General features: G+C 51.7%; 1 protein-coding gene and 1 long non-coding RNA gene across 2 annotated transcripts; one reads left to right on the forward strand and one right to left on the reverse strand.

Moving 5' to 3' along the window:
- Positions 1-845: 845 nt before the first annotated feature.
- On the reverse strand, positions 846-21176 carry hlfa (HLF transcription factor, PAR bZIP family member a). The gene is made up of 4 exons (XM_027031847.3): positions 20758-21176; positions 19696-20037; positions 4831-5045; positions 846-4614 (listed from the first exon to the last, which is right to left on the reverse strand). The coding sequence occupies exons 1-4, from the start codon at positions 21128-21130 to the stop codon at positions 4399-4401; spliced, it is 1146 nt and encodes a 381-aa protein (XP_026887648.2). The 5' UTR covers positions 21131-21176; the 3' UTR covers positions 846-4398.
- On the forward strand, positions 21128-26996 carry LOC145658638 (uncharacterized). The gene is made up of 3 exons (XR_014124310.1): positions 21128-21219; positions 26085-26213; positions 26342-26996. It is a non-coding gene; the product is annotated as an uncharacterized LOC145658638 (long non-coding RNA).

Raw genomic sequence — 26996 nt, forward strand, 5'->3', positions numbered from 1 at the left:
AGCATGTTTATCATACATGTATGACTTTCACAGCAGTATAAAGGTCCTGTTGTGTGTGGCTGTATGTTTGTAGGCCTGTGGTTCTTTCTGCCAGTACTGGGAGGTCTGGCTCTGTTGATGTGCTTCATAAATGCCCAGTTCTAAAGATGTTTAGCTGAGGGCTCCTGCTCAAACGTTCTGGAGCTCAGTCTATGACATAGGATCCCACTGATAATATTGCAGTGATGTTTACACTGTTCTGGTCTACAGTTGGCTAAGGAAAACCCATCTAGCTAAACCTGATCTTTTCTCATTGTGCTCTGGTGTGCTGAGAGAAACACGACACAGTGCTGGCTTCCTGCTTCAGAATCGGCTCTGTCAGTAAACGTCATTTGGAGAAGCCAAGTGAATGCCTTTTAAAATCAGGAAGTACAACACTATTCAATATTGCCTTTCTCACCACAGCAAAATATTAAAATGGGGGGGAAGAAAGTTTTCAATTTCTGTTGGTTTCAGAGAGGTTCATAACTTCATAAAGGGGCAGTTCGACCAGTCCAGACTCTCCTGGGCATTTACTGTTGAGCCCATGTCTGTTCTTTGAAGTGTGATGCAATTCAGCATACTTTTCAGCAGATCAGATGGGAGGACACTTCTGGTATATTTCTGGTAAACATGCGGTTCTTGTCCAAACTTTCCAGTGCAACAGGATTCAGGTAGCCAGGTGAGTTCAGCCAACCAGCACTCTCCTTTGATTAGCATGATTAGCTGTATTGGTGTTTTGTTAAACCTTCCACTTAGAAACATGCAAAACTAAGCAACTGAACATCTAATGTCATTGGGTGACACTGCAGGAACAAGGGACAGCGTGAGAGAGACTGAGTTTATTAGACACTGAAGTTACAGTGAGACATCAGGAGGAGGCCGCAGACAAGAGCAAAAAAAGACGTCAGACTTCTGCTTCAAACACAGAAGATTAAAACACACCTCGAAATCAGTCGCCTGCTCTCCTCTAAAAGTCGTTTGGTGTTGCCATCAGTACAGAGGTACCAAGCCTACAGCAATGATTTTAGTAAAAATTATACGGTCCAATTTCTCCACCAGCACTGTGGCCCTGTGTTGACATCATGCTGTCAGCATTCCCGGCCGTCCCTTAACTGGACAAGAACGCTGTCGTTTTATTCAACATGTCTGAGTCCCCTAAAATCTGTAAGGAGGGGGTAGGTCTAGGTCTGAACCTGTGTGCAGAATGAGAGGGAATGAGATGGGATGACTGACTGGAACAGCCCATGTTGTTCAAGGCACTGACAGACTCAGGCTTGTAGACGTTGCCTCCGTTTGTGAGTGAGGTAGCCCAGCTGAGCTCAAACCGCTAGTCTACTTCCGGAGATCATACCGGCATTCCTATCCTGAGAGAACGCTAGTCACGTCCACGCTAATCTCCAAGCCAAGGACACAGATGTCAACCACCCACAATTCCTGGGGACGAGGAGCTGGTAATTAACTACAGGGGGGACTTTCAGAAGCTCATAGTGGCTTCTTCCTGGCTTTATTTTTATTTTGTACAGACTATACACAGATAGCTTGGACACATACTCCTTTACATATAGTTCAGTCATCCCAGTCAGTCCAAAGTTCAACAAAACAAATACCAACAACAAAATTACAGGAAATGACAGTATAAGATGAAAAAAAAAAATAATAAAAGGGAATAAAACATGCCACAAAATGGCTACTCTGCCCTGCTAATTCCAGACAGAATGAAAAAAACCTCAAATCTAAAGTTGTGCACAGCTTAACTTTGGCCTGAACTAAGAGGTACGCCTTCAGACACCCACCGCGTGTGCGACGCAGAAATCCTGCCCACTCAGAATGAACGATATCCCAGCACTCTCTGACGAGAGTCGAGGGGTGAGAGGGAAAGACACTGCATCATTCAAACAAGAGCATGGAATCACTAGGCTACAGTGCAAACTAAGTCATTAGAACCACACTTCAGTGTGGTCACAAGTGAGGGTCTGCCAGCATTATCCTGACACCTGGTGGTGACGTTGGGAACTGCACCTCTTGTACTCCATGGGAAGATGTTAAGCGAGATGAGAAAATGGGTGTCTTTGTATGCATGTCTTTGTATCTTTATAAGATGAGGGCACTTGGAAAAAATCCTATCCATGAAAGACTATGTCCGTACAGGAAGAGAGGAGGAGTGTCACTTTTAATGCCCAAATGCGTCACAGTTCTGGGCCGGGGCCGGATCAGGAACCTCGGCACGTGGAGGGCGGGTGTAGGACTCTCAGGACTGGGCCGTGCATGAGTCCCACCTGGGCCGAGAGGAAGGAAAACCCATGGCAGATCTCAGAGCCTCCAGGGCCTGATGACCATGGAGACCCTGAATTAGCAGAACAAGTCCCCCGCACTCAAACACAGTGGAGAGGGAGACCCTGGATTAGCAGACGCACTTTTAGAAGTTTAATACAACTCCTAGCTCACTTCAATCGTTACAGAACTCACAAATATATCATGTATGTGTCATAACTTAGCAAAACACTATCTCACTTAACTCTGAGTAATAGATATAGAGTTTATATTATATATATACTTTTATATATTCTGTTTAGTCTCTAGTAGGTCTACCATCCTGAATTTCTTGTGCCTTGTAAATACGTAGCCAGTATAATAAAAATACCATACAAAAGGAACAGCTTGGATCTAGAGCAGATTCTTATAAACATTACATCTCTGTTTAACCAATATAATTTTTTTTCCTGTGTGCTGCACGTTTTGGTCTGTCGTAAACAAACTGAGTTAAACGTAGTATTACAGACAATACCATCTTACTGGCGCAGTTAAAAAAAAAAAAAAAACACACCAACACACACCTTATACATTCAGAATATACAAACAGCCATCGGAGGGGGGGGGGGTCGTCAGGCTTAATTTACAACAGGACCACTGATCTGCAGGTGAAGAGTTCAAAACAAACAAACGCTGCCATCCTCAATGTATGTTAGGAGAAGAAATAACAAACACTACCCCCAAACACATCATAAAAGGGTCATGTACAGGGCCTGGGCTTGTTCTGAAGCAGGAACCATGCCGAGAAATCCAAGAGAAGAAAGCAGGAAACTCCATCGACACAGAAAATGAGATCATCAACAGTTCTAATAAGATTTATAGTAATTCATGGTTGAATATTTCCAAAATATTTTTTTTTCCATTAAAAAAAATCCATAAATAGATCAGGCAGATTCTAATAATGAAGGTAAAAACATTGCACCAGATAAGATTGTGAAAGACGCTTTAGTGCAGGTTGTTAGCAGAGAGAGAAAGAGAGAGAGAGAGACATATCAGGACTAGCACAGGTGCCCTGCTGCCTGGTTTAAATCTGGTTCCACCCAAACAATATGGCAACTAGGTTTAACGTGTGGGTGGACAGACCAGGGATGTAGGGTTCATCTCAGCTCTGGGGGGGACACACACAGACACACCACTCACACCACCCAAGCTAACACATAATAAGAGTAGTGTGAGCAGGAATTATTGAGGGGACACATCCCTCCTAGCCCCTCAGCCCCCCCATCTCTAAAATCTACCACTGTCCCCCCTCCCACACACAAACCGACCACTGAACAAAAAACATCCACCTGCCTCATTGACTGTGTGTGTGCTCCCACAGGGATTAACCAGACGCAGCAAAGGGAACGGACGAGAGACGAGAGGGCGCCAGATCCTCACATACCCAGTACGTGCTTTAAAAGTTATTGCTCTGTGATGATGACGATGGTGAAGACTGAGAGGCTGAGATCAGGTAGAAGACAGAGAGAGGCGTGATTGAGCTATTGGTAGGTGTTATTTACACCACGTGGACATCAGACCGTGACAGAGAGAGAAAGAAAGAAAGAGGTGATGAGTTTGGACATGAGAGGGTTCACAATCCAACTAAAACACAACACTAAACACACCTGTAGCATTAAAACTGCTTCACCTCCACTGGACCGAACTAACCGACTGGAGCAAGAGAGCCAAACTGACCAGTCTCTACCAGAAAGAGTTGAGCAGAGAGAGAGTTGTGTTAGCATTAAGGTAGCATAAAGCATCACAGGAATAAAAAAAAAAAAAAAGGAACACGCAATAACCCTCAAACAAAAAGGACAGAGAACTACGTCTCCAAAGCCCGACACGCACCCCAGTGGGACCACGGACCAGACAGGAAGTAACAAAGCTAGAGTAAAAACATCAGTATGAGGATTCAGACTGGGATTGGTAAAGAGCAGGAGGAGGCCTGGTGCACAGGCACACAAGTCCTTAGTACAGCTAGGCCCCGGGGCACGACTCCTGGGGGAGCTTTGGGGGAGGGTGGGGGCGTGGCTCTCCCGGGAGGCATGGCTTTGAGGGGTGTGGTTTGGGGTGTGGGGGGGCCATTCACAGGGTCCCGTGCCGCGCCTCGTATTTGGCCAGGACGTTCTTGCAGCGCCCCAGTTCCTTGCGCAAGTCGGCCACCTCCAGCCGGAGGGCGGCGTTCTCCTTCTCCAAGAAGGAGGCGCGGATGGCAATCTGGTTCTCCTTCAGACGCCGTGCGTCTCGGGAACGCTTGGCCGCCACGTTGTTCTTCCTGCGGCGTGCCCAGTACTTATCATCCTGCCAGAGAGAGAAAGAGAGAGAGAGAGAGGGAGAGAGGGAGGGAGGAGAGAGAGTGTGGATGCGAGTGGCTGCCTGTGCTGTGGTCACTGCCTGAACCATGCGAGTGGCTCAGAGATCCCACCCACCCACGCACCACCACTGGACACACACACACACAGTCCCATGGGGAGCAGTGGCGTGCCCATCCCGAGGAGGAAGAGGAGGGTCACTCACCTTCATGTCGTCCGGGATGAAGACTTTGCGAGCCTTCTTGATCATGGGTTGTGGTTTCAGCTCCTCCGCAGTGAACTTGCGCTTTCGCGGGTCGAACATCTCCTGGCCCGGCACGCTGGACAGCGCCAAGTCGGCCGGGTCTGGCTCGTAGCTGACCGGAACCTGGATGGACTCTGGGTCAATGGGACTGGGCGTGTTCCGAGTTGATGGCAGAACTGGGGGGGCAGCAAAGGAAATACAATGTGACCTCGGAATATTTAAACAAGGAAGATATATAGAGAACAAGGAAGGGCATTACAGTAGCACCATAAAACCAGAGGCTTTGTTGACATGTGCCCCATTAATTAGTGATGAGGGGTAACACTGAGGGGTAACACTGACTCCAGGCCGGCCTCTTCTTTTATAAATTAACTTTTTTATTAGATGATTAATTAATTTTAAATGTCAAAATAAATCAAATGAAAATACATAACACCAATAACATGTTCATTTTACAGTAAAATCCCACGGGGGCCATAACGTCTCCTTTTGCCCTGATTAAAAAATCAAACCCACTCCAACTATTGCAAAGGAGGATTAAAGGATTGTGCAATTGCACATGATGACCACCAGGTGGCATATGGTTCCATAAAATGGTCGCTCATTAAATATTCAACATGACCAGGGCAGTGTGTATACACGTGCACAGTAGGTCTGCAAACAAGCACAAGTGTGCACAAGCATGCATGCACATGCACACACATGCACACAGCTGGAGAGTGCCCTCCCATCCCTTTCACTCGTGTGTGCCTGTGTGTCTGTGTGCATATGTGCGCATGCGTACTTCATTAAAAAGGGATCATACAGCCTAATTAAAACTCCTGTATTAAAGCCTTTCAGCACAAGACAAGCTGTGTGTGTGTGTGTGTGTGTGTGTGTGTGTGTGTGTGTGTGTGTGTGAGAGAGCGAGAGAGAGAAGAGAAGAGAGCACAGGTAAACAAGTTGAGTGTGTTGACAGGAAGTGGTACACATTTGAGCGAGGATGGGATATCATGGTAGCATGTTGGGCGGGTCCCCACTTTAGTAATGGTGCACTGGGTTTTCAGCTACATGTACTGGTGTGTGATTATCAAATGACCAGTGTTCCCACAGTACATCTGTTCATCTGGGTGTGTGCTGTGTGTGTGCGTGTCTGTTGTGTGCACACATACGTGTGCGTCTGTGTGTGCACATACGTGGACATATGTTTGTTCCTAAACAAAATATTGAAGTTGCAACTGCTGTGTGCTAGTTAAACTCTGTGTGTGTGAGAGAGAGAGATAGAGAGAGTGTGTGTGGTAAACACAAACAGTCTCTCCCAAACTGAAGCCTTATTTTAAGCTGGAGAACATTCTCTCCTCACGAGATCATTTCCTGTTCCCTGGACTGAGGGTGGAACCTGGGGTGAGGATCTGCCCAGTCGATATGGCATCCGACTCTTGACAAAGCTACCCTCACTCACCCCCCTCTCCCCTCTCCCACCCTCCACATCCCCTCCTCCTCCTCTCTCCTCCTCCTCTCCCTCCCTCCCTCCCTCTCCTCTCCCTCTCCTCTCCCCTCACCCCCACCCTCCCCCTCCTTCTCTCCCTCCTCCCCCTCTCTCTTCCTCCCTCCCTCCTCTCTCCCCTCCTCCCTCTCTCTCCCTCCCTCTCCCTCTCTCTCTCCCTCCCTCCCTCCTCCCCTCTCCTCCCCCTCCTCTCTCTCATCCCTCCCTCTCCCTCTCCCTCTCTCCCACTTCCTCCCCCTCCCTTCCCTCCCTCCCTCCATCTCCCCTCCCCCTCCATCCCTCCCCTCCTCTCTCTCATCCCTCCCCTCCCTCTCCCTCCTCTCTCTCATCCCTCCCTCTCCTCTCCCTCTCCCTCTCTCCCATTCCTCCCCCTCCCCTCTCCCTCCCCTCTCCTCTCTCTCATCCCTCCCTCTCCTCTCCCTCCTCTCTCCCTCCCCTCTCCTCTCTCTCATCCCTCCCTCTCCTCTCCCTCCTCTCTCTCATCCCTCCCTCCCTCCTCCCCTCTCCTCCCCCTCCTCTCTCTCATCCCTCCCTCTCCCTCCTCCCTCCCTCTCCCTCTCCCTCCACTTCCTCCCCCTCCTTCCCTCCCTCCCTCCATCTCTCCCTCCCCCCTCCATCCTCCCCCCTCCTCTCTCCTTCCCTCCCTCTCCTCTCCCTCCTCCTCTCTCATCCCTCCCTCTCCTCTCCTCTCCCCTCTCTCCCCCTTCTCCCTCTCTCTCCTCCCTCTCCTCTCTCTCATCCCTCCTCTCTCTCCCTCCTCTCTCCCTCCCCCTCTCCCTCTCTCATCCCTCCCTCTCCTCCCTCCTCTCTCTCATCCCTCCCTCTCCTCTCCCTCTCTCCCTTCCTCCCCTCCTCCATCTCCCTTTCCCTCCACCTCCCTCCCTCTCTACTCCCTCTCTCTCCAGCCCTCCCTCTCCCTCTCCATCCTCTCTCCTCCCTCTCCTCCCTCTCTCATCCCTCTCTCTCTCTCCCTCCTCTCTCTCATCCCTCCCTCTCCTCTCCTCTCCCTCTCTCCCCGCTATCTTCCCCTCCCTCTCCCCTCCTCCATCTCTCTCCTCCACTCCTCTCGTCCACTCCCTCTCCTCTCCCTCCTCTCTCGTCCTCCCTCTCCCTCTCTCTCCCTCTCTCCCACTTCCTCCCCTCCCTCTCCTCCTCTCTTTCCACTCCCCTCTCCTCCCCTCCTCTCTCATCCCTCCCTCTCCTCTCTCCCTCTCTCCCTTCCACTCCCTCCCTCTCCCTCCTCCATCTCCCTCCCTCCCTCCTCCCTCCTCCCTCCCCTCTCCCTCCCCTCTCCTCCCTCCCATCCCTCCCTCTCTCCCTCCTCTCTCACTCCTCTCCTCTCTCTCATCCCTCCCTCTCCCTCTCCCTCCTCTCTCTCCGTCCCTCCCTCTCCTCTCTCTCCCTCTCTCCCTTCTCCCTCCCCCTCCTCCCCTCCTCCATCTCTCCCTCCCTCTCCCTCTCATCCCCCTCCCTCTCTCCCTCCTCTCTCTCATCCTCCCTCTCTCTCTTTCTCCTCTCTCCATTTATATATATAAATATATATATATATGTATATATGTATATATATGTCTATATATCCCTTTCATCACATCACCTCTCCTCATCATCTCTCTCCACTCCTCTCCTCCTCCTCTCCCTCCCTCTCTCCCTCTCTCTCTCATCCCTCCTCTCCTCTCCTCTCCTCTCTCGGCCCCATCCTCCTTCTCTCCCTCCCCTCCTCCATCTCTCCCTCTCCCCTCTCCCTCTCTCTCTCTGTCCTCCCTCTCCTCTCCTCCTACAGCCATCCCCTCCTCTCCTCCTCCCATCTCTCTCCTCCCTCCCTCCTCTCTCCCGCCCTCTCATCCCTCCCTCTCTCGCCACTCTCTCTCATCCCTCCTCTCTCTCCTCTCCCTCTCTCCCACTTCATCCCCTGTCATATACTCTGTCTCTCCTCCCTCTCTCCTCCCTCCTCCTCCTCTCCTCTCATCCCTCCACTCATCCTCTCCTCCTCCTCCCTCCCTCTCCAACCTCCCTCCCTCTCTCCCTCTCCTCCTCCTACTCCCTCTCTCTCTCATCCCTCCTCTCCTCTCCTCTCCCTCTCTCCACTTCCCTCCTCCCCCTCCCTTCTCTCCTCTCTCCATCTCTCTCTCCCCTCTCCTCCTCTCTCTCATCCCTCCCTCTCCTCTCTCTCCCACTTCCTCCCCCTCCCTCCCTCCTCCATCTCTCCCTCCCTCCTCCCTCTCTCCCTCCCTCTCATCCCTCCCACTCTCCTCTCCTCTATCTCTCTCATCCTCCCTCTCCTCTCCTCTCCCGCCTCTCCCACTTCCTCCCCCTCCCTCTCCCTCCTCCATCTCTCCCTCTCTCCTCCCTCTCCTCTTTCCTCTCCATCCCTCCTCTCCCTCCTCCTCCTCTCTCCCTCCCTCTCCTCTCTCTCATCCCTCCCCTCTCCTCTCCCTCCTCTCTCTCATCCCTCCCTCTCCCTCTCCTCCTCCCTCTCTCCCTTCCTCCCCTCTCCCCCTCTCCCCTCTCCCTCTCACCCTTCCTCCCCCTCCCTCTCCCCCTCCTCCCTCTCTCCTCCTCCCTCCCCACCCCTCCCTCCCTCCTCCCTCTCCTCCCTCCTCCCTCTCTCCCTCATCCCTCCCTCCCTCCCTCTCTCTCCCATCTCTAAGCCTCCCCCTCCTTCTGTCATCCCTCCCTCCTCCCTGTCTCCCTCCTCTCCCTCCTCCCTCTCTCTCTCTCATCCCTCCCTCTCTCCTCCCTCCCTTCACTCCTCCCTCTCCCTCCTCTCTCTCCTCCACTCCTCCCTCTCTCCCTCCCTCTCATCCCTCCCTCTCTCTCCTCCTCTCTCTCATCCCTCCTCTCTCTCTCTCCCTCTCTCCCTTCTCCCCCTCCCTCTCCCTCCTCCATCTCCTCCTCTCTCCCTCCTCTCCTCCTCCTCTCATCTACTCCTCTCCTCTCCTCTCCCTCTCTCCCTTGCCCCTCCCCCTCTCCCCCCTCCTCCATCTCTCCCTCCCTCCCCTCTCCCTCCCCTCTCCTCCCTCCCTCCTCTCTCTCATCCCTCCCTCTCCTCTCCTCTCTACTCTCTCCCTTCCTCCCCCTCCTTCTCTCCCTCCCTCCCTCCATCTCTCCCCTCCCTCCCCTCTCCCTCCTCTCTCTCCTCCCTCCCTCTCCTCTCCCTCTCCCTTCCTCCCCTCCCTCTCCCCTCCTGCATCTCCTCCTCCTCTCTCCCTCCCCCTCTCCTCCCTCTCTCTCATCCCTCTCCTCTCCTCTCCCTCTCTCCCCCCACCCTCCCCCTCCCTCTCCCTCCTCCATCTCTCCCTCCCTCCCTCTCCTCCCTCTCTCCCTCCCTCTCCCTCCCCCTCTCCACTCCCTCCCTCCCCTCTCTCTCTCATCCCTCCTCCTCCTCCTCCTCTCCCTCTCTCCCACTTCCTCCCCTCCCTTCTCTCCTCCCTCCCTCCATCTCTCCCTCCTCCCTCTCCCTCCTCTCTCTCCTCTCTCTCACTTCTCCCCCTCCCTCTCCCCTCCTCCATCTCCCTCCCTCCCACCTCCTCTCTCCTCCCTCTCATCCCTCCTCTCCTCTCCCTCCTCTCTCTCTCAACTCCCTCCCTCTCCTCTCCTCTCCCTCTCTCCCTTCTCCTCCCTCCTCCCTCCTCCGTCTCCCTCCCTCTCTCCCTCCCTCTCCTCCCTCCTCTCTCGGCTCCCTCCCTCTCTCTCCTCTCCCTCTCTCCCTTCCTCCCTCCCTCTCCCTCCTCCGTCTCCCTCCCTCCCCTCTCACTCCCTCTCCTCCCTCCCTCCCTCTCTCTCATCCCTCCCTCTCCTCCTCTCCCTCTCTCCCACTTCCTCCCCCTCCTTCTCTCCTCCCTCCCTCCCACTCTCTCCCTCCTCCCCTCTCCCTCCTCTCTCTCATCTCCCTCTCCTCTCCCTTCCTCCCTCCTCTCCCTCCTCCATCTCTCCCTCCCCACTCTCTCCCTCCCCTCTCTCCCTCCTCTCTCATCCCTCCCACTCTCCTCTCCCTCTCCCTCTCTCCCTTCCTCCCCTCCCTCTCCCTCCTCAATATGTAAAATATATATAATATATATATAGTATAATATAATATATATATAGTATATATAATATATATACTCTCCTTCTCCCCCTCTTATATACTCTCCCATCATCTCTCCCTCTCCCCTCTCACTCTCTCTCTCATCCCTCTCTCTCTCTCTCATCAGCCATCCCCTCCTCTCCCTCCTCCATCTCTCCTCCTCCTCCTCCTCTCTCTCCCTCCTCTCATCCCTCCTCTCATCCCTTCCTCTCCTCTCCCTCCTCTCCCTCCTCTCCTCCTCTCCTCCTCCCTCCCTCTCTCATTCCCATCCCTCTCCTCTCTCTCCTCCCTCTCTCCCACTTCCTCCCCTCATCTCCTCTCCACTCCCTCCATCTCTCCTCCTCCCCCTCTCCATCCTCTCTCTCATCCCTCCCTCTCCTCTCCTCTCTCCACTTCCTCCTCCCTCTCTCCTCCTCCATCTCTGCCTCCTCCTCCACCCTCCCTCTCTCCTCCCTCTCATCCTCCTCCTCGCTCCCTCCCTCTCCTCTCCCTCCTCTCTCTCATCCCTCCCTCTCCTCTCCTCTCCCACCTCTCTCCCTTCCTCCCCCTCCCTCTCCCCTCCTCCATCTCTCCTCCTCTCTCCCATCCCCCTCTCCTCCCCTCCTCTCTCTATCCTCCCACTCTCCTCTCTCTCCCTCTCTCCCGCCCCTCCTCCTTCTCTCCCTCCCTCTCCTCCCCCTCCTCTCTCATCCTCCCTCTCCTCTCCTCCTCTCTCTCATCCCTCCACTCTCTCTCATCCCTCTCTCTCCCTCTCTCCCTTCCTCCCCTCCCTCTCCCTCCTCCAAGTATCTCCCTCCTCCCTCTCTCCCTCCCTCTCCTCCCCCTCCTCTCTCTCATCCCTCCCTCTCCTCTCCCTCCCTCTCCTCTCACTCCTCCTCTCTCCTTCCTCCCCTCCTTCTCTCCCTCCCCTCTCCTCCCTCCTCTCTCTCTCATCCCTCCCTCTCCTCTCCCTCCTCTCTCATCCCTCCTCTCTCTCATCCCTCCTCTCCTCTCACCTCTCTCCCTTCCCTCCCCTCCCTCTCTCCCCTCCTCCATCTCTCCCTCCCTCCCTCTCTCCCTCCCTCTCACTCCCCCTCCTCTCTCTCATCCCTCCTCTCCTCTCCCTCTCTCCCACTTCCTCCCCTCCACTCTCCTCCTCTCCTCCCCTCTCATCCCTCCTCTCCTCCTCCACTCCTCTATATAAATATATATAAATATATATATAAAATAATATATAATAATGATATATATACTTTGTAAATATAGTAATAATATATAATTAAATATATATAATATATATAAACGTATGCATTTATAACAATATAGTATATATATATAATTAAATAATAATATATAAATATATATAATTAAATATATATGTCATATATATGTTTCCAACTATTGTTGCATAAATAAATAATAAGATGTATATATATAAAATATATAACAAATAATATATATAGTCATCCTCTCATGCTCCTCTCTCACTTCATCATCATAAATAAATAAATATATAAAATATCAAATATAAATAATAATGCATCTCTCTCTCGTCATAAATATGTAAAATATATAAATTTATCCTCATTTACTCTCCTCCTCCTCTCTCTTCATCCCTCCCTCCATCTCCTCATCCTCCTGTCTCTTCCATCCTCCATCTCTCCATGTCCCCTCATACTCTCTCTTCCTCCTCCTCCATCTCTCCTCCTCCTCTCCCTCTAGTATATATATATAATTATCCATATATGTCTCTATATCGTGTATATATATAAATAAATATACTCATATCCTCTCTCACTCTCTCTCCCCTCATCTCTCTCGTCTCCTCTGCCTCTCCTCTCTCCCACGGCTATCCATCTTGTCTCCCTCCTCCTCATCTCTCCATCTCTCTCTCTCTTCTCCTCCATCTCTCCCTCCTCTACCTCTATCCCTCTCTTCATCCCTCCCTCCATCTCTCTCTCCCTCTCCTCCTCTCTCTCATCCTCCTCTCTCTCCTCTCTCCATGCATCCCCTCCTCTCCTCCTCCATCCTCTCCCTCCCTCCTCCGCCTCTCTCCCTCCCTCCTCCTCTCTCATACCTCCTCTCTCTCCCTCCTCTCTCTCCATTACTCCCTCTCCTCTCCCTCTCTACCCTTCCTCCCTCTCTCCTCTCCTCTCCTCTCTCCCTTCCTCCCCTCCTTCTCTCCCTCCCTCTCCTCCCCTCCTCTCTCTCATCCCTCCTCTCCTCTCCCTCCTCTCTCTCATCCTCACTCTCTCTCATCCCTCCCTCTCCTCTCCCTCTCTCCCTTCCTCCCCTCCCTCTCCCTCCTCCATCTCTCCCCCTCCCTCCTCTCTCCCTCCCTCCTCCTCCTCCTCTCTCTCGTCCCTCCCTCTCCTCTCCCTCTCTCACTTGTCCTCCTCTCATCTCATCTCTCCACTCCTCCTCTCTCCCTCCCTCTCCCATCCCCCTCCTCTACTCTCATCCCTCCCTCTCCTCTCCCTCTCCCTTCCTCCCCTCCTTCTCTCCCTCCTCCCTCTCTCTTCCCTCCTCCATCTCTCCCTCCCTCCTCCTCTCTCCCTCCCTCTCCTCTCTCTCATCCCTCCCTCTCCTCTCCCTCCTCTCTCTCATCCCTCCTCTCCTCCCTCTCCCTTCCATCCCCTCCCTCTCCTCTCTCTCCTCTCTCCCGCCTCCCCTCCTTCTCTCCCTCCCTCTCCTCCCCCTCCTCTCTCATCCCTCCCTCTACCTCTCCCTCCTCTCTCTCTCATCCCTCCTCTCTCTCACTCCCTCCCTCTCCTCTCCTCTCTCCCTTCCTCCCCTCCCTCTCCCTCCATCTCTCCTCCTCCCTCTCTCCCTCCCTCTCCTCCCCCTCCTCTCTCTCATCCCTCTCTCTCTCCCTCCCTCTCCCTTCACTCCCCCTCCCTCTCCCCTCCATCTCTCCCTCCCTCCTCTCTCCCTCCCTCTCCTCCCTCCTCTCTCTCATCCCTCCCTCTCCTCTCCCTCTCTCCCTTCCTCCCCCTCCTTCTCTCCCTCCTCCCCTCTCTCTTCCTCCCTCCCTCCATCTCCCTCCCTCCCTCTCTCTCTTCCTCCTCCATCTCTCCCTCCTCCCCCTCTCCCTCCCTCTCTTCCTCCCTCCCTCCATCTCTCCTCCTCCCCCTCTCCCTCTCATCCCTCCCTCTCTCTCATCCCTCCCTCCTCCTCTCCCTCTCTCTCCCCTTCCTCCCCTCCCTCTCCCCTCCTCCATCTCTCCCTCCCTCCCTCTCTCCCTCCCCCTCTCACTCCCTCCTCTCTCTCATCCCTCCCTCTCCTCTCTCTCTCCCACTTCCTCCCCCCTCCTTCTCTCCCTCCCTCCCTCCATCTCTCTCCCTCCTCCCTCTCTCTCTTCCTCCCTCCCATCTCTCCCTCCTCCCCCTCTCCCTCCCTCTCTTCCCTCCTCCCTCCATCTCTCCCTCCTCCCCCTCTCCCTCCTCTCTCTCATCCCTCCCTCTCCTCTCCTCTCCCACTTCCTCCCCCTCCCTCTCCCCTCCTCCATCTCTCCCTCCCTCTTCCTCCCTCCCTCCATCTCTCCCTCCCTCTCTCTCTCTCTTCCTCCTCCATCTCCCTCCTCCCCCCAAAAAGTAATATGTTGTAAAATAGTAATTAATGAAAATTAAGTAAAAACAGCAAAAATAATAGTGCAAAATAATGTAATAATTAAAGTAATGTGTATGTAATAGAGCAGTAAAAATAAAACAATAAAAAATAAATAAGTATATACATGTGTATGTAAATAAAAAATAATAATAAATAATATTAATAATTAAAATAATAATATAATATTAAGAAAAATGCCATTTTATGTAATAAAACAATAGTGTAAAATAGTAATATAATATTAAATAAGTGTAAATAGTAAATAACAAATAACTCTTTAGTAAAATAAATAAGTATAAATAATATATAAATAATATATATAAATTATATAATAATAAACAATGTAGGCAGCAAAAAAACAACAAAAAATAAATAAGATATGTAAACAAATAATAATAAATATATAATATTAATAGTAAATAAATATATAAATAATATATATAGTATATATATATATATAAAATAAATATGTAAATATAAACTCTCATCCTCTCATCCACATCTCTCTCATCCTCCTCTCATCTCCTCTCCCTCTCTCCTTATACCTCATTCTCTGTCCTCCCATCTCATCACCTCTCTATATAAATCCCTCATCTCCTCTCATGTCTCTAAATTATATATATATATATCTTCTCCTCGTACTCTCTCATCCTGCTCTCTCTGTCTCACTCTCTCCCAGCCCCCATCACATCACTATCCTCATCAAACCTCTCCTCCGCCTCCTCCTCTCCCATCCTCCTCTCTCTCTCGTCCCCTCCCTACCTCTCCTCCTGTACCATTTTCCTCCCCTCCTTCTCTCCCTCCTCCTCCATCTCCTCCTCCTCTCTCTTTGCTCCTCCGTCTCCTCCTCCTCCCCTCTCCTCCTCTCTTATCCTCCTCCCATCCTCTCCCCTCCCTCCCCTCTCCACTCTCTCTCTCATCCCTCCTCCTCTCTCCACTCTCTCCATTACTCCCTGCTCCTCTCCCTCCTCCATCTCTCCTCCTCCCTCCTCTCTCCACTCCCTATCTCCTCTCTCTCATCCCTCCCTCTCCTCTCTGCTCTCCTCCTCTCTCCTTCCTCCCTCTCCTCTCCCTCTCTCACTTCCTCCCCCTCCCTCTCCCTCCTCCATCTCTCCTCCCTCCACCTCTCTCCCTCCCCTCCTCCTCCCACCTCACTCTCTCTCATCCCTCCCTCTCTCTCTCTTTCTCCCTCTCTCCCTTCCTCCCCCTCCTTCTCTCCCTCCTCTCTCCCCTCTCCCTCCTCTCTCTCATCCCTCCCTCTCCTCTCCCTCTCTCCCTTCCACTCCCCTCCCTCCCTCCTCCTCCATCTCTTCCCTCCCTCCCTCCCTCTCTCCCTCCCTCTCCTCTCTCGTCCCTCTCCTCCTCTCTCTCGTCTCCCTCCTCTCCCTCTACCCACCTTCCTCCCCTCCCTCTCCCACCTCCTCTCCACTCTCTCCCTCCCTCCCTCTCTCCCTCCCCTCTCTCTTCCCTCTCTCTCATCCCTCCCTCTCCTCTCCTCCCTCTCTCCCTTCCTCCCCCTCCCTTCTCTACCTCCCCTCTCCTCCCCTCCTCTCTCTCATCCCTCCTCTCCTCTCCCTCCTCTCTCTCATCCTCCCTCTCCCTCTCCTCCTCTCTCTCCTCCCTCCCTCTCTCTCTCCCTCTCCCTTCCCTCCCCCTCTCTCCCTCCTCCATCTCTCCCTCCTCCCTCCCCTCTCCTCCCCCTCCCTCTCTCTCATCCCTCCCTCTCTCCCCCTCCTCTCTCTCATCCCTCCCTCTCCTCTCCCTCTCTCCCTTCCTCCCCCTCCTTCTCTCCTCCTCCCCTCTCTCTTCCTCCCTCCTCCATCTCTCCCTCCTCCCTCTCTCTCTTCCTCCCTCCCTCTCTCCCTCCCTCTCTTCCTCCTCCATACATCTCTCTACTCCTCCCCCTCTCCTCTCTCTTCCCTCTCTCCCTCTCTTCTCCTCCCTCCATCTCTCCTCCTCCCCCTCCACTCCCTCCATCTCTCTACTCCATCTCTCTCCCTCCCCTCTCCTCCCCCTCCTCTCTCTCATCCCTCCCTCTCCTCTCCCTCCTCTCTCTCATCCCTCCCTCTCACTCTCCTCTCCCTCTCTCCCTTCCTCCCCCTCCTTCTCTCCCTCCTCCCCCTCTCTCTCTTCCTCCCTCCCTCCCTCTCCCCTCCTTCTCTCCTCCTCCCTCCTCCCCCTCTCCCCCTCCCTCCCCATCTCTCTTCCTCCCTCCTCCATCTCTCCCTCCTCCCTCTCTCTTCCTCCCTCCTCCTCTCCCCCTCTCTCTCCCTCCCTCCCTCCCTCTCCTCTCTCCCTCTCTCCTTCCTCCCTCCCTCCATCTCTCCCTCCTCCCTCTCTCTCTTCCTCCCTCCCTCCCCTCTCCCTCATCTCTTCTCCTGCTTTATTTAGCTACTGTCAGACAACAGTCCAGTTACAGTAGAGAAGTGTACTGTCAGGGTACAAGAGTAACTACAGATTTATTGAACTACAGTCAAACAACAGACCAGTCATACAACACACACACAGACACCAATGTGTGGACAGATAGCACAATCGCAAGGGTAAGAACAGGAAGTGGGGTTAGTTGATGATGTAGCACTACTGGGCCACTAGACTGCGACACGGAGGCTCACGCAGAAGGAAAACACAGCAGCAGCTGAACCCAGAACAGCGGGATTCCCAAAAGACCAGAGGACACAAACAGCTCAGACGGAACGCTGGATTTACAGGCTCAGGACAGGAACAGGATTTACAATCAGAACAGAACACTTCCATACTATGTGCATTCATGTTTAAGAGTGCGTGTGTGACTGTGTGTGTGTGTGTGTGTGTGTCCGCCTCTCTGTCTGCCTCCTTCCTCGTTCCGTGTGTGTGAGTAGAACATTCCGATCTTTCCCAAAAGTGAAAGCTCCCTCCCCTTTCCAGCATGGGGCAGTCCTGTCCTGGAGTGACACACACACACACACACACACACACACACACTCGCCCTCTCTCACACAAACACACGCACATACATGCAAACTAGCACCCCAATTAACACATGCACAACTTCTCAGTCAGGAGCAAATGGAGAGAGTGTGTGAGAAGACGTGTGAGTGTGCGCAGTGTGTGTGTAGTGCGTGAGAAGACGTGTGAGTGTGTGTAGTGGGTGCAGTGTGTATGTAGTGTGTGAAGACGTATGAGTGTAGTGGGTGCAGTGTGTGTGTTGGGGCTGTAACTGAGTCTGACGGGTGGCGCTCTGTTCTGCTGGTGTTATCTGGAGTACCAACTGTTATCTGTGACACTAAAACACACTGCAAACCCTCCCTCCCGACTCACTTTGTTACTGTCTTCACATACACGCACGTACGCACGCACAGTACTCCTCAACAATGGTGTTTTCTGTGAGTGGGCGTTGTACTGGCTGCATGTGTGTTTGTAGTTATGCACACCCGTATGCAAAAGCATCGTCCAAGCGTGCACATTACACTCCGCTCGCACGCACAGGCGGCTTTCCTGATGAGAAAGTTCAAGTCCACAACCCTGTCCGCATGTGACTAGAACAGAAGTCCCGCAATGTGATTCACAGAGTACAAACTGTGCCCCAGCCATTCAGAGAGAGAGAGAGAGAGAGAGAGAGAGCAGACTTGTCACGGCATGAGCTTCCCCTGCCCACGGCTCCTCCTTCTCCCTCTCTGTTTGTCTCAATCTCTCACTCTTCCTCTTTCTATTGCTCTTCCTCTCCCTTAATCTCTCTCTCTCTCCCTTCTTCTTCTCTTGTCCACCCCCTCTCTCCCTCCCTCCCTGTTCAGAGCTGCACACGGCAGCAGCATGTGTGTGTCACATGGCAGAGCTCAGAGTGCTCAGACAGGCTGCACTTCACGTGAGCTGTAATGTGCTTATAAACCTGAGCCTCCCCTTCACACACAACACACGTGCAAAAGGAAATTTAACAATGTAAACAGCCACATTGGTTGCCCAAGCTCACACACACACACACACACACACACACAGTCAACCAGTAAATCCATGTCTCAGATGTATGCACAAGCACACACACACACACATAGTACAGGAAGGCCATGTAAGGTCTGACCATCCTGACCATCTCAGGCCTGTGAGCTGAGCACCCCTCTGCCCTCATGCTCTCCCAGTACCAGCTCTGTTCAGGCTGACAGGACACCTGTGCACGTCTCCACATGAAGACACTGCATCTCCCATGTCTCCTTGGATATCCACATGACTCCAACTATTGTCCAGTTCAAATAAGCCCATCGGAGATGGCCGAGTCTCTGATTCAACTGCCTGCCCCACAGGAAGAGTCCAGCGCAGTCTAAACTCGCACCATCCATCTGTACGCAAGTAACGACTACCACACACGACGCCACCTCAACCATCACCACGTACCTATAAAACACTCTCCACCGCGGAGCTGGAAAACACGGTGTAGAAATGCATGTCTGGAGCTGTGTGTGTGTGTGTGTGTGTGTGTGTGTGCGCCAGTACAGTGCACTGTCATTGTGTTCAGGTTCTGAAAAGTTCTTTAGTCAGAGCAGACAAGTGTTTAGATATGCATGTTTCAGTTACAAATTAACAAATGCACGCGGACACGCACGCAGGAACACACACACACACACACACACACACACTTCAGTGAATCTCAAACTGAGCTTAGCATGTTCACATCGACGTAGGAAAAACAGCAGCAGGTGTCTGTCCTCCAGTCAGCCAGGGGAGTGTAATTCACCCGCCCTGCCACGCCCCCGGCCCCACCCCATGAATGGTCCGGTACTCTCTAGCCTCAGATGTCTCTGTTCACAAGGTGAGTGTGTGCAGGCACAGATAAGGTGGCGTGCTATCAGGCGTGGGGCAGCTTTTATCTGTTGCTGGTTTCACAGTTGCATGCCACTGGGCAGAGTGGGAGCCTCCTACCCTTATGGCTATTTCAGCTCTGTAACCGTGGAGACACATCACGTACAGCCATTGGAGACAGGGTATGGACACCCCACACCTGGGGCGAACCTCTTTGTGGAATTAACTTATGTGCTAACTCACGCCACGAATCACACACACATGCTCACACACACGCACTCTGCCCAACAGCTTAGCTCCCTCTGGAGACTTTTATATTGATCTAAAGGAAGTGGACACACACACACTCAGAGCGTCTGGTAACAAATGAATTAGCATTTACCAAAGAGAATTTAGCAAGTGCCGCTAGTAGAGTATCATCCTTAGACAGATGAGCGGTGGTGATGGACTGACTCCCGAGGTCCCCTCCGGACCCGCCCTGAGCTCACAGCCACGTCTCCATGAGCGCAACTTAAAAACCAACCACTTCCACCTTTAAACAGTCACAATAACCAATGACTGCTCACACAGGCCCTACAGGTTTTAGAACAGGCCACAGATCAGCGCAGAGGGGTTCTCTTTACACCTACCAGGAAGAACCCTACAACAGCCCAGGCTGCTTTGAGCATTGTATGGGATCTTAACAACCGCAGCACTCAACCACCGAACGTTAGGCACTGGCGGCACCTGTGACCCAGGCATCTGAAGAAACGGTATGGGAATGTCATGGGAATGTCATGCCAAACACCACAGATCCAGACACTGTCACACAAACACTTCCTCCAGGAAATCTGTCTTACAAATAATGAAGATGAAACTGAGATAATGATCGAATTCAGCCAACAGTGAATATGTGTGTGTGTGTGTGTGTGTGTACCTGCTCTGCTGGGACTCTGTAGGCAGGGCTGTGTAACCATACCCGGGTGTACAGAGGTGGTGGCATGGTTACTGAGGTCGACCACAGATGGCGTGGGGGGCGGAGCCGGGCTCTGCTGCAGGGGCTGCTGGGAAGCCTGGCTCTGCTCACTCTGTGGGTTGGCCGGAATGCCGTTCTCGGAAAGGAACTCCTCCAAATCCATGTATTCCAGCTGGAAGTTGTCCCCATCGTAGGGCAGGGTCTTGTCCCAGAGGGTGGGGCCCAGGAAGGCGGACTGGGGCGCGTTGGTCCCTGCGCCATCCTCATCTAGCTTCTTCTCCTTCTCCTTGTCCTTGGCGAAGCCTGGAGGTGAGGGGAAGAGCAGGACCGTCACGGCCTGTGTCCCGCCAGCCCTGCGCATCAGGGACTACAGTGGCTGCTGGGCTCATGGCAAACATAGATCACCTGATGGGACTTCACTTGCAGTGGAGTCAGATGGCGCACACGTGCAGGTGACAGTGATCAATAATCATAACCGCAGTTACACACTAGTTCCCACACGCACTTGCTCGAGTGCGCCCTCTAGAGGAAACATCAAGTAAATTACCGCTAAAAGCCAGGGAACTTTAAATAAACAAGTTGACAACAGACATCTGGGTTCGATGTTAATTACCAGCATTCTCAGCCGTAAATCATTCAGGAGATCGGAGTATGAATCTGGTCGCTTTTTGCATATATTTTCCATGCCATTAACGTCTGCAATAAATGCATTCTACTTTTGCAAAAAATTTGATAGAACATTTGACAGACAATCGTTTTGTGCATAAACTTAACTCGGTAAAATAAAATCTCATGACTCGGTAAATAAAGCAAGCGTCTACATGAAAGGACCACAGAGACCAATGTTTTATGCAAAAAAAACCAAACAGCAAATATTGCAGGAAAAAAGCCCAAAGTGTAACACTGACATACGCTACATTAAAGCAGCGTTGGGATTACAGTCATCAGGCTGCTTGTACGGGACCGTCGGCAGCGCCCGTGAAACGTTGCCCGCGCTTGACGGACCCCGGCGCGTGCGTTTACCTTCGTCGTGGTGGAACGGTAGTTTCATCGGGTTCTCCAGCAAGGACTTCAGCACGCCATGGGTCGGAGGTAGGAAAGTTGGGTTTACCGCTCGAGACATCTTCTCCATTGCTCCGGATGAAAGGAGAAATCTGCCCTCGCAGGAAAGCAAAGTGATCAAAAACAGGACAGCGCGACCACGCCTCGAGGAGAACGGGCAGACTTCGCGCGGTCTCCGGGAAGCGATATCCGTACACGCGGGACGGCGTTCCTGCGCACCCCTGCCTCGGTTCGACGTCGCTGGAGCGGCTGGAGCGCTAAAGCCAAAATGGTTCGCAGCCCATGTGCGGAGACCGCCGCCTGTGACGTCAGCGGAGAGGCCGGGCTCGTGCATGGGAAACCTGCGAATGAGCGCGAGAGGGGGCGGAACCCTACGCGCCAGCTACCACGCTCAATAGTTCGCTGTGCGTCTCCACTTAAGGGGTTTGTATATTTATATGTGTGTGTGTGTATATATATATACATATCCAATGGTCATCCGGAATTTAAACTGAAATTGCACGAATCAAAATGATGTTTAAGTGAACGTGCTAATGTCTAACTGCATTAAGAGATGACACGCGGCTTCAAACCGGCGCTCCACCGGTGGACGTGTGAAAGAAGTGTGAAACTGGACACTGACCAGTAGGGTCAACGGAGCGCAAGCTGCCATATCTGCCCCGACTGCTGGTGTGGCATGGGTGGTGTTACTAAACCCGTAACCGTATCACCCACGCCACGGCGGCCAGTGTTCCCGTGCGCCTCAGTAACAGCGGAGCTCGGTGTCTGCACGCGCAGGTGTCTGGACGCTGCTGCTTTCCATTGGACGCGCGACGGGCGTTTAACACGCTCCGTCCAATCAGAGTTCGCTCCGTTGCCAGCGCGGTGAGTTAGGGAACGGGGCGGCCGGACTCGGCGCAGCTCGAGCTGACCTACTTTTATCCAATCGCAAGAGCCAGGCAGTAATTCCGGCGCGCGCAGCCCAAGCCGTGGCACGTTGAATGTCATGTGTGCGCAGCGCGCGCTCTGGAACGGGCACGTTCCCAACACACATTCACCTACGGGAGATAACCAAGGAGCGCACGCGGATTCACAGCGAAGCCTAATAGAGTCACACCGCACGCTTCCCAGGTGTGCTTTATCGCTGTTGTTAAAGATTTGATTGCCCTAAATGTAGGTGTCTATATGTTGCAAAATACGTGTCTTCTGGCGTGCGATTGAGTGTCATGCTTAGTAACGGTGGTTGCTAAAGCAAAGGCGCGTTGTGACGACATGCGTCTGAAAGTGGGGCAGCCTGCACTGGAGCGCGAGACAATGACAGACAGAAGGAACAATGGCAATCCATTTCCGGGACACATGGACCACGTTAAAAGTTACGCGGCAGTTTCGTAAAATATTATTTAGCAAATGAATAAGTATAAACATATGCATAAAATCATGAACCTGTTGAATTTCATCTCGTTGCCTTAACTAAAACTGAACTGACTTAACTAAACAAAACAAAAAACCTAATGAAATGTCCAAAGAAGACCTGCTCATTCAGACCCACATGTGCAACCGTCTGTAAACTCCCATCGCGTGACCTCTGAAATGGGCATTCTCTGGAACTCCCCAGAGAACAAGCGTCAGTGTGCACTAGGGGCCTAGTTCTGCTCAGAAGAGTGGAGGTGGTTCTGTTTTGAAAGGACACACTGTTTTGTGGGGTCTTTGGGGGTCTAATTTGAATTCTGATTTTTGGACAGAGACACAAGGCTTGATGCTGGCATGTTGCTCACGTGGATGGCATCTTTCCAGGATTGGGCGATGGGTTTTTGGGTTCTCCATGCAGTTTAAAGGCTAAGAGTGTTTCAAAATGGTGTAGTTGTGTGATTCCTTAACCCTGTGAAGAAGTCTACAGTCCTGTCGTACAGGTGGGTGTGCCTGTGGCGTGCAGGGGCCCAGAGGCGAGCACTCGTCAACACTGCATCATACACACATGCACTCTAGAACCTTCAATTAAAAATAAATAAAGAACTTATGAATGTTAACCAGGAGGGAGGGCACAGATAGTGACCAAAGAGACGAAAGAGTGTCTAACATACCAGCAGAGCCCCAGAGAGGGTCTGAAAAATACAAAGAGACCCAACAGAGAGAGACTGTTACCGTGACAGCTGGGTCAGGAGCCACTCTGCTCTCTAGAGTTGTGTCATTCATCAAAGAACTTTCAACTTTCAATTCTCTCCCCTTCACATTAGCAATAACATTACTTTTTATTAATCCCAGCGAGCTCACAGGACGGTTCCTGACCTGCTCCCAGTATGTGTGTGTGTGTGTGTGGGGTACAGCAAGCTGAACCAAAGCAGTTTGGATTGACAGTGTGAAGCCCAGTTATTTTAATCTGATGGTTAGTCTGAGTAACGAGCTTTTGTCGCCCCTCCCCCCCCAGTGAAGACACTGAGCACAGCACTGTAACACTTAACACTGTAACTACTAGAGGAGTTATGCTGTGTTACTACTAGAGTAGTATGACTAGAGTAGTAACACTAACTACTGTGTGCTTACACCGTTACACCGTTACATGTACAGTAAGTCCCGTAACACCAGTGGCTCTTCTCAGAATCAAACTGCAGCTGACAAGGTGAACATAACTGATTGTTTGAAAGAATGTCAGTTATGAGTTGGACTTTTGCCAGACAAACTGGCTGAACTGAAATTGCTTAAATACACATGGTCCTGTGGGGCCTGTTCAGTCTTGCTTCAGTGCGGTTAAAACCACGCAGGCACCCGTAATCGCCCACGTAGCCGTTTACAGGATGCTCACGCACTCGCTAATGGACCCGCTGACCTGCTGGGGCACAGCGCCAGTCCGATTACATCCTCAATTCATCGATCGCTTCTGAAACGTCAACAGAGCGCCGCAAAGGAAGGAGAATTTAAGGAAAGTGACTGGTGTTTTGCGACTAGATTCAGTTGTTTGGCCTGTTGTCCAGCACAATAACAAACACCACTGCGGTTTGTCATGGCAACGCTTTAGCTGGATTCCAGAGAACTGCCTTTGCTGACAGGAGCATGGCTCTCTTGTGAAGTGGACAGCAAGCTGAGGTCGTTGTCAAAGAATTCACGGTCTCACGTAGTGGATGGTGCTCTCTGGCAGCCATTACTGGAGCACTGTCATCCATCCTCTGTTATGTCATTTCCTGTGACACACTTTTTGTTTTATGTATTTAATTATTTCTAGCGTCGTGCAAGGCTATGAAAATTTACAGAGCTTTTTTATGAGATGCAAACCACGCATGGTCCCTCTGCAAAACTGCGATTTCTGCGGCATCCACTAACTGGCAGAAAGCCAGCTGGACACCCTGTAGGCCTTCAGAACAGGTGTCACTGTTCAGTTCTACTAGCTGTTGTTATGCCAACACTGCATACAGTTTGTGTTTTCATCCAACTATTTCTATGGCATATTAAATGTCTAAAACACACGGAGAGAGATGAGAGACAGAGGAAGAGAGGAAGAGAGAGCAGGAGAAACAGAAGGATGTGGAGGAGGATGTGTGTGGATTTCAGAGGCAAAACACTAGGCCCTCAGGAGATGAGTGTTCCTGGTGAGCAGAGTGTGTGTGTGTGTGTAGGCACATGCTTATATAACATATATGTGCGTTTGTTTTTCATGGTGTTAATATGTGAGCTATGTGTACAAGCGGCGAGTATGTGAGTATAATGTGTGTGCACAGGTGTGTGTAGTGTATAATGCGGGTGTGCAGGTGTGTGTAGTTTACAATGTGTATGTGCAGGTGTGTGTAGTTTATAATGTGGGCGTGCCCGTGTGTGTAGTGTATAATGTTCTTGGTGACTTGCCTGTTTTAGACCCTGCAGCATGAGGGGCCGTTTAGGGTGAAACCAGTGCGTGCACACACACACACACACACACTAGCATATACATATGAAACATTTTTGCATAAATAACCTACTACTTACATGAAAATTGTTTTACACACACGTGACCACACACATACACACAAGCTTAGTGAAACTTTGTGTTAAAAGACCAGTGAATGAATGTGCATGTGGGTGTATGCAAGTGTAAGTTATCATACACAAATGTAAGTAGTAGACACTGTGCATATGAATGTGAAGCTCACCTCCACCCTCATCTTGCCTTATTCTTTTCTGAGGCTGCTGTGGAGTATGTGTGGGTGTGCTGGTTTCTCCCTCTGTCCACAGCTACACAGTTAAAGGTACTGGACCTCTCTCTCTCTGTCTGTCTCTCTCTCTGTCTCTCTCTCTCTCTCTCTCTCTGTCTGTCTCTCTCTCTGTCTCTCTCTCTCTCTGTCTCTCTCTCTCGCTCTCTCTCTCTCTCTCCCTCCCTGTCTCTCTCTCATTCTTCACAGGGTGATACTGGCAGGGCGATCACTTCCTGCGGGTCCACAGATCGAAAACAAACAAACAAACAAACAAACAAACAAACAAACAAACACACACACAAAATATCTTCCTCTCTCTCTCTCTCTCTCTCTCTCTCTCTCTGTTCTCTTCATGGCCTCTCAGAGTTTGAGAGACATCAGTGACTTTGAGAGACATCAGTGAGGCACAAAGGGTTGAGTGAGTACCTGCCACAGACATGTTCAGTGCAGTTATATACACACACACACACGCACACACGCACACACGCGCACACACACACACACACACACACACACACACACACACACACACACACACACGGGAGCAGCATTTGGTGTTTGGGTAAAGAGATTTCAAAGGGAGCGTGAAGACTGTGTATGATGTGTCTTCACCTCCACTAGCGCTGCAGGCCAATGTAGCTGTTCTCATCTGAACAGCCACACATGTGGGACTCACACTCACGATCAAAGAGACACACACATACACGTACACATATGCACGCATGCACGCACACGTATGCGCACACGGACACACAAACACCGACACGCACACACACACACACACACATATACTCACGCACACGTATGCACACATGCACACACACACGTACGCACGCACATGTACGCACGCACATGTATGCACACACACACACGTGTGTGGCCTACACCACTGTGAGAGCTGGCATGGTTGGTGTGAGACATGGAGGTGGGCGGAGCCAGTAGCCAGTATCTCAGCCTGACGCTTCTGTAAGCACAATCTCTGTTATATAACATGCCTCACACTCCTGACAGATCAACACACCCACAGCCCCAACACCCCGATGCCCCTCCCTCCTCCTGGCCGCGCTGGTAGTGCCTGTCTGTCTGCCTGTCTGTCTGCTTGTCTGTCTTTCTGTCTGTAGCTTTTCTCTGTTTTGCTCTCTGAAACAGGATTGGCCTTAAGAGACATCCCACTGGACCGCCATCACAAGACTCCCCTGTGCTGGAGAAACACACTCCGCTGCTGTAGTCATGCCAGCGTCACACACACTCATGACAACACTTGGACAGCATGACGAGGTGTGTGTGTGTGTGTGTGTGTGTGTGTGTGTGTGTGGAATGTTTGGAGGCACTCTGGGTTCATGATCACAGCATCACACGAGGGTGTATGTGTGTGTGTGTGTGTGTGTGTGTGTGTTGCCCTTCAGAGAAGTTCCTTTCACACAGGATCACAAGACTTTCTCACATGCTCCGCCCCCAGTCAGCTCTGCCCCCGGCAGGCTCCATTAAGGCATCACAAGACCTTCTCACATGCTCCGCCCCCAGACGGCTCCGCCCCCAGCAGGCTCCACTACAGCATCACAGTCTCAGTCATCGCGTCTTATGACTGTGATTGTGATGTCATATTCATGTCTGCTGATGCTACTATTACTGTGGAAAATAAATACTATTAAAAAATCACTTTCCATCTCTGATGAGAAGAAAAAGTGGAAAAAAGTTTCACACGTGGATACACACGCACGCACACACACACGCATGCACGCACACACACACACGCGCGCACGCACACACGCGCACGCACACACAGCTCCAGAATAGTTTTGCTGTTGGCAGGTCTGAGCTGGACATGGTGACTGAGGTCATTTTAAACAGTGGAGATGGCTGGTGGAGGCTGACATAATCTGGTTTACCAGATGCATCTGATGTCTCTGTGAGCTGTGCGGAAACTCAGACCCACACTCGTCTCAAACAGTCACCAGGCAGTCACGACACACAATAGCAGCACTATAGTCTGCATTAGAGCACACAGGGGAAAGGCCGGCGCTAGCTGTGTTAGCGTTGAACGTTCTTTACTGGCGGCTA

The sequence above is a fragment of the Electrophorus electricus genome, chromosome 6 (assembly GCF_041902795.1).
Source record: "Electrophorus electricus isolate QZ-2024a chromosome 6, ASM4190279v1, whole genome shotgun sequence".
NCBI lineage: Eukaryota > Metazoa > Chordata > Actinopteri > Gymnotiformes > Gymnotidae > Electrophorus > Electrophorus electricus.

Bases quoted from the DNA above. Each gene is read 5' to 3' on its own strand.
- hlfa (XM_027031847.3), bottom strand. From the start codon at position 21,130: ATGCACGAGCCCGGCCTCTCCGCTGACGTCACAGGCGGCGGTCTCCGC. The intron at 5,046-19,695 runs GTACACACACAC...CTGCCCCCCCAG, and splicing joins ACAGAGTCCCAGCAGAGCAG to TTCTGCCATCAACTCGGAAC. The intron at 4,615-4,830 runs GTGAGTGACCCT...TCTCTCTGGCAG, and splicing joins TCATCCCGGACGACATGAAG to GATGATAAGTACTGGGCACG.